Raw genomic sequence first — 6,669 nt, 5'->3', positions numbered from 1 at the left:
GTTGACTGATTGATTGATTGACCTACCTGGGGCTAATAGAAGCAGGCGTGTCCATGCTTTAAACCAGACGCTTTTACGGGAGAGGAATTCCAACTGTTTATGGGTGTGTGCACTTTTATATGTTTGTGTGAGTGCCTGCAAGCACCCTGCAGGCAGAAGCCACAGATAGAGTGAGATGGGGGAGAGTGGAGTTCCACAACAATAGAATATTAAATTTTTTTGCATATCCACACATACAGTACATATCTATCTATCCTCTTCAATCTTCTGCATCCTAACGTGTCAAAGTGGGGGGAGGAGCCCTGCCCTTTCCCACATGAAGTAACCTGTATTCCTCCCTTCTCTATTCCTCCCTTCTGCCTCCCCACCCATGTCCTCCTCCCACCCTCCCTCCCTCCTTCCGCCATGTGCAGCATAAAAAGGGAACAGCGGCTGGGCCGTGCACCACATTCTCTCTCCTCTTCATCCCAGGCAGGCAGACTCCCTCTCAGCAGCCATGTCCTTCTCCAGATCTAGCATGTCCTACAGCAGCAGCGGTGGTGGAGGTGGCACCATGTCCATGAGGTCTGGAGGTGGCGGTGGAATGGGTATGGGCTCCTCCCGCTTCTCCTCGATGGGTGGTGGTGGTGGTGGAGGAGGTGCCATGAGGTCGGGCAGTGTGTATGGAGGTGCAGGAGGCTCTGGGGTGCGCATCTCTAGCTCCTCGTTTGGTTCCAGCAGCGGAGGTGGTGGGGGCGGTTATGGTTTCGGAATGGGAGGGGGTGGTGGTGGCGGCGGTGGAGCTGACATGAATGTGTCAGCCAACGAGAAGGCCACAATGCAGAACCTGAACGACCGCCTGTCCAACTACTTGGAGAAGGTGCGGAAGCTAGAGGCGGCCAACGCCGAGCTGGAGCTGAAGATCCGTCAGTTCATGGAGAGCAAGACGTCCCCCAGCGCTCGTGACTACTCTCGCTTTTACGCTATTATCGCCGAACTGCAGGACAAGGTACGTGACATGTGTCCTAGATGGTAAGAGCACTCAATGATGACATCACAGCATGTCAAAACATTGTAATGTCTGCAGAGCGACAATGTTATCCTTCATTAGAGAGTACATGTACATGGTGAACACATGCCATCAGCTTGTTTTTCAAACAAGTTACTGAGAGTGATATATGACTATTGGAAAATGCTAAATTATATACATTTGTTATAATTGATTCAACCAAGATGTGGCACCAAAGATAGATGCAAAGACAGTATCCATACTTGCAGCTGAAGTATTGAAAATAAAGCCAATCATTGAAGCTATTCCTTCCTCTCTCAACAGCCCCTAGGCGATTGCAAAAGATGCAATTTGTTTCTTTGAGCCATGCTTTACAATGATCATAAAGACGACAGTTTCACTGTATGCTTCTATGAGCTATTATTTACAGTGCGGCTGAAACTCAGAATTCAATGATTACAGTGTGGAATAAAAGTTTGTGCGTACTGCATTTGTGTGAAATTCCATGCATTCCCCATCCTGAAATGTTTCGCCATCCTCTATCTCTCAGATCCAGGCTGCCACTCGCGTAAACGGAGGCATCTATCTCAGCATTGACAACGCAAAGCTCGCTGCAGACGACTTCAGAACCAAGTAAATATGTCCAACAACATCCACATATACAGAACACTGCTGGTGCATTCCATATACCAAATGGAATAATCCCAAATCTGTAAAAACCCTCCATCTTTTTTATTTAATTTTGTGTTGAATCTATAAAAAAGGAAACCAAATGACATTACCCTTCACCTCCACCATAACTACATAACCACCTCCCAACAGACATGAAGCCTGGTGTTACTTTCTGTTATTTTCCCAAAACTAAATGGAATACTAGATTCTAGAACCTCCTTCCTATTTTCACAGAGGAACACATTCCGGCAGTTCTTTGACCAAAGCTCTCTCTATCTCTCAGGTATGAGAACGAGCTGGCCATGCGTCAGTCGGTGGAGGCGGACATCGCCGGACTGAAGAGGATGCTGGACGAGATGACCATGGCCAGATCTGACCTGGAGATGCAGATCGAGGGGCTGAAGGAGGAGCTCATCTATCTCAAGAAGAACCATGAGGAGGTGGGTGTGGGCTGATGGAACATATCCATACAGTCCCTTAAAGTACTACATCTATTGACCATGTCAACCTGCTATGGGTCTTCATTAGAACACCACTGCTGGCTTTCAAGCACATTTGTATCAAGCAATGGTGTTCAAATTTTTAAAGAAGACAGAGGGCAGGTCAAGTTGTTACCATCAAGCAGAGGTTAGTCACTTCCTAATGATTTAAACTCACCCCTATGTGTTTCTCCACAGGAGCTGCTGGCCATGAGGACGCAGATGACTGGACAGATCAATGTGGAAGTGGATGCAGCACCACAGGAGGACCTGTCCAGAGTCATGGCTGAGATCCGTGAGCAGTACGAGTCCGTTAGTGCCAAGAACCAGCGCGATCTGGAGGCCTGGTTCCAGACCAAGGTAGAACCTCTAGAACCTCTAAACTATGTTCATGGTGTAGATGTTCCTTTACTTCTAGTTGGTAACGTTGTCACATTCTATCATGGGTTTGTTTGATCCTGTGATAATTGACCATTGTTTTACAGACAGAGACGTTGAACAAGGAGGTGGCGTCCAGCACAGAGGTTCTCCAGACCTCCAAGTCAGAGATCTCAGAGATCCGTCGCACACTACAGGCCCTGGAAATCGAACTGCAGTCACAGCTAAGCATGGTGAGTAGTAATTACAAACATCTGACCAAGGACCACAGTTTAGGGGACATTACTTACACAACTTTCTGCAACTTTCTTCAATAATCAACATTTGAATCTTTCATCATTCTCTTTACCATCCCTCAAGTATCTCACTTTCACCTGGACTCTTCCACTATCCCACAAGTTGTTGTAGCCAGGCACCACTCCATTACTATAGCTAACCTCTACCTGCCTACACATTCAATTACTAGAGCTAACTTTTTCAGTATGACTGTAAACATTCCAAATTCCGAACCTACTCCCACAATTTTTGACCCATCATCTCTATCCCTCCCGGCCAATAGAAAAGCTCCCTGGAGGACACGCTGGCGGAGACGGAGGGCCGTTACTCAATGCAGCTGGGACGCCTCCAGAACCAAGTGACCAGTCTGGAGGAGCAGCTTATGTCTCTCCGCAGCGACATGGAACGCCAGGGCCAGGAGTACAAGATGCTGCTGGACATCAAGACACGCCTGGAGATGGAGATCGCTGAGTACAGGAGGCTGCTGGACGGAGAGGCTAGCGGGTAAGGCAGGATGGGATTGGACAGAGGGAGGCCAATGAGACAGACAGGGATTTGGGAAGAGATTGTTACATAATTGTGGGATGGGAGGAGGGGTGACAGGGACCTTGAAACAAGTGTAAATTAATTGATTTCTCCTTCAACATTTGATTTAAAAAACAATGTTCATTTGAAGGTGACCTTACTATGAGACATGGTTGCTTTTGACATGAATCTACTGCTTTGTAACCAGTTAATAGTTACTTATTATGATCATAGATGCTAACTATGGGTTTCCCTTCCTCACAGCCACGGCGGCAGCTCCACGAAATCCATCCAAAAATCCTCCAGCTCCCACGTCAGCTCCTCCAGCTCCGGCCAAAGCTCCGGTGTCAGCAGCTCCAGTGTCAGCTCCTCCAGTACCGTCCCCAGCTCCACCACCACACGGAAGGTGGTGATCGTCACGGAGGAAATAGTGGATGGCAAGGTTGTCTCCACAAGTGAAACCAAACACACCACATAAGGTCCCACACACGCAGCGAGCACTGCAGCAAGCAATGAGTTAACCCCATAGAAATATAATTACTAGAATGGGTATAGGATATGAGAGGCCAGCACATGGAATATTACTGCTCTCCAGTGCTTTATTCATGCAACCTAAAATACAACGTTTCAACTTATACAAAGTCTTCGTCAGATGAAAAATACCTGTCTTCGTTATCTCTGTTATTTGTTTAGGCCAGCTCTGGTTAGCTCTAGTTTAAGATGTGCATTCCATCCTCCTATTCTTTCTAGAATGGCTAAAGCCCGTCAGACACCCATCATGGATCATTGACTTGATTGGGGATTTATTTTTTGGTAATTCTATTTCTATGGTTAACACCTCTAGAACAACACATTCTACTACATCTGGATGGAACACCAACAACAGACCCCCTTGTGAATGTAATAAAGATGCTCTGACTTGCTGACACCATCATTCTGTCTTCTGTGTCTTTCAACTTGATTTATCTGATCTGGCATGCTCCCATACATCTGACTATCATATAGGTTGTTATCTTTTGCACATGAGGCCAATTCTATGGTCTTGAGAAAGCATATGTTTCAGTATGATCTTGAATAGTGTAATAATGACAATCACTTGTACTGAGTTTAATACTAAGCAAAAATGTTTAAATAATGATAGTAAAAATGTTGAAAGTTGTTAGCAAAATTATATAATTCTATCTTAACGAAGAAACTTTACAAGTTTTTAGATTGAGTTTTATACTGTATGGAGAGTGTTTGTGGAGTCAACTGTAGAGCTGTACACCATGTTTTGGTGGAAAGATTTAGATTAGAATACAATTAATTTTAAATGAGATGAGAAAATGTAACTGCTTTGACAGCTATACTCACAGATTCCTATAGTCAGTCTATGATAAAGCATGAATATCTCTAAAACAAGTGAAACAACACAGTCTATTCTCGTTCAACCACATAATCTTTATTGATGGTTCTGTTGACAAATTATTACTTGATCTCATCCACATCCGCGTTCTCCATCATAACTACCATGTAGGTCTATGGAACTACGTCAGGAGCAAGTGCGTCCTAGGTTTTGTATTGAAATCGATGTAGCCAGAGGAGGATGGCAAAGTTACACCAGGGTGCTACCTTAGAGGTCCTGTTGAGACTTCTGTAGACCTTCATTGCGAAAGTGTGTTTTAGGTCATCAGGTATTTGGTGACGTGAGTTTATGTAGTATATTTTTATCTAAAAATCATAACTGTTGAATTTTTTATTATTTATTATTTTTCTGAAAATCACTGAGTAGGGTGGTCCTGCTTTTCCTCCTCTGAGGATCCTCCACTGTTACACAACATCAGTAGGCATTGGAGTTAATTAGAGGATGGTCAGTTTGCGTTGACAGATATGACTGTGGGAGACTTAGGAGATTTGGGAAACTCATACAAAGGCTTGGAAAGTAGAGTGCTCTACTCACAGTGGTGGACAGCCATAAATCAAGATGCAGACAACATATACACTACATGGCCAAAAGTATGTGGACACCTGCTCGTCAAAAACCTCATTCCAAAATCATGGGCATTACTATGAAGTTGGTCCCCCCTTTGCTACTATAACATCCTACACTCTTCTGGGAAGGCTTTCCACTAGATGTAGGAACATTGCTGCGGGTACTTGGTTCTATTCAGCTGCAAGAGCATTAGTGAGGTCGGGCACTGATATTTGGTGATTAGGCCTGGCTCGCAATTGGTGTTCCATTTCATCCCAAAGTTGTCGATAGAATGTAATTGTATGCTGTAGTGTTAAGATTTCTCTTCACTGGAACTAATGAGCCTATCCCAAACCATGAAAACCAGCCCCAGACCGTTATTCCTCTTCCACCAAACTTTACAGTTGGCACTATGCATTCAGGCCAGTAGCATTTTCCTGGCATCTGCCAAATCCAGATTCGCCCCAGTGTTGGTGAAGCGTGATTCATCACTCCAGAGAACACGTTTCCACTGCTTCAGAGTCCAATGGATCGAGCTTTACACCACTCTATCAGAAGCTTGGCATTGTTCATGGTGGTCTTAGGCTTTTGTGCGGCTGCTCAGCCATGGAAACATATTTCATAAAGCTCCCGACTAACTGTTTAGTTGCTGACTTTGCTTCCAGAGGCAGTTTGGAACTCGGTAGTGAGTGTTGCAACCGAGTTTTATGCACTTCAGCACTCGGTGGTCCCGTTCTGTGAGCTTGTGTGGCCTACCACTTCGCGGCTGAGCCGTTGTTGCTCCTAGACGTTTCCACTTCATAATAACAGCACTTACAGATGTCCGGGGCAGCACCAGAAGAAATTTGACAAACTGACTTGTTGGAAAGTTGGCATCCTATGGTGGTGCCACGTTGAAAGTCACTGAGGTCTTCAGTAAGTCCAATCTACTGCCAATGTTTGGTTATGGGATTACATAGCTGTGTGCTTGATTTTATACACATGTCAGCAACGGCTGTGGCTGAAATAGCCAAATCCACTAATTTGAAGGGGTGTCCACATAGTTTTGGCCATGTAGTGTATGATAGATGATATAGTGATTCATGCATTCAGATGAACCTATTATATCTCATTTGATTGCATTGGCCTGGCACCTTGTTTGTGTGAACACGCCAATGCAAACTCACTGACTGACTGCACCCTTATGATTTAGCATTTCTCAGGAAAGACCATCATTTCACAAATGTAATAAGACACATGTGACAGCACTTGGGATTTGAATCCATTTCAACTAGATTGTGGTCTAGAAATGACTGCTTTAGCATGTCTTCTTTTAGACATATTTGTTCATGCGAAGGGGGTCCGTTTGTTCCTACATTGGGGACATTGTGTGTCTAGAAGAACCAGTTACAGAATGCCAA

The 6,669-nt window shown here is 44.7% G+C and overlaps 1 protein-coding gene across 1 annotated transcript; it reads left to right on the top strand.

Annotated features, from left to right (window-relative positions):
- The first annotated feature begins 426 nt into the window (after nt 1-426).
- On the top strand, nt 427-4,252 carry LOC106587764 (keratin, type I cytoskeletal 13). The gene is made up of 7 exons (XM_014176415.3): nt 427-988; nt 1,539-1,621; nt 1,944-2,100; nt 2,338-2,499; nt 2,625-2,750; nt 3,077-3,297; nt 3,583-4,252. Exons 1-7 carry the CDS (start codon nt 497-499, stop codon nt 3,794-3,796), a joined length of 1,455 nt encoding a protein of 484 aa, XP_014031890.3. The 5' UTR covers nt 427-496; the 3' UTR covers nt 3,797-4,252.
- Nucleotides 4,253-6,669: the final 2,417 nt, after the last annotated feature.

The sequence above is a fragment of the Salmo salar genome, chromosome 02, assembly GCF_965601325.2.
Source record: "Salmo salar chromosome 02, fSalSal1, whole genome shotgun sequence".
Classification (NCBI taxonomy): domain Eukaryota; kingdom Metazoa; phylum Chordata; class Actinopteri; order Salmoniformes; family Salmonidae; genus Salmo; species Salmo salar.
Note: the sequence above shows the minus strand (reverse complement) of the source record. Positions and strands in the feature narration are given on the sequence as shown.

Excerpts from the sequence above, each read along its gene's own strand:
- LOC106587764 (XM_014176415.3), top strand. The coding sequence starts at position 497 with ATGTCCTTCTCCAGATCTAGCATGTCCTACAGCAGCAGCGGTGGTGGA. Across the intron at positions 2,751-3,076 it reads TGCAGTCACAGCTAAGCATG|AAAAGCTCCCTGGAGGACAC; the intron begins GTGAGTAGTAAT and ends CCCGGCCAATAG. Across the intron at positions 3,298-3,582 it reads CTGGACGGAGAGGCTAGCGG|CCACGGCGGCAGCTCCACGA; the intron begins GTAAGGCAGGAT and ends CCTTCCTCACAG.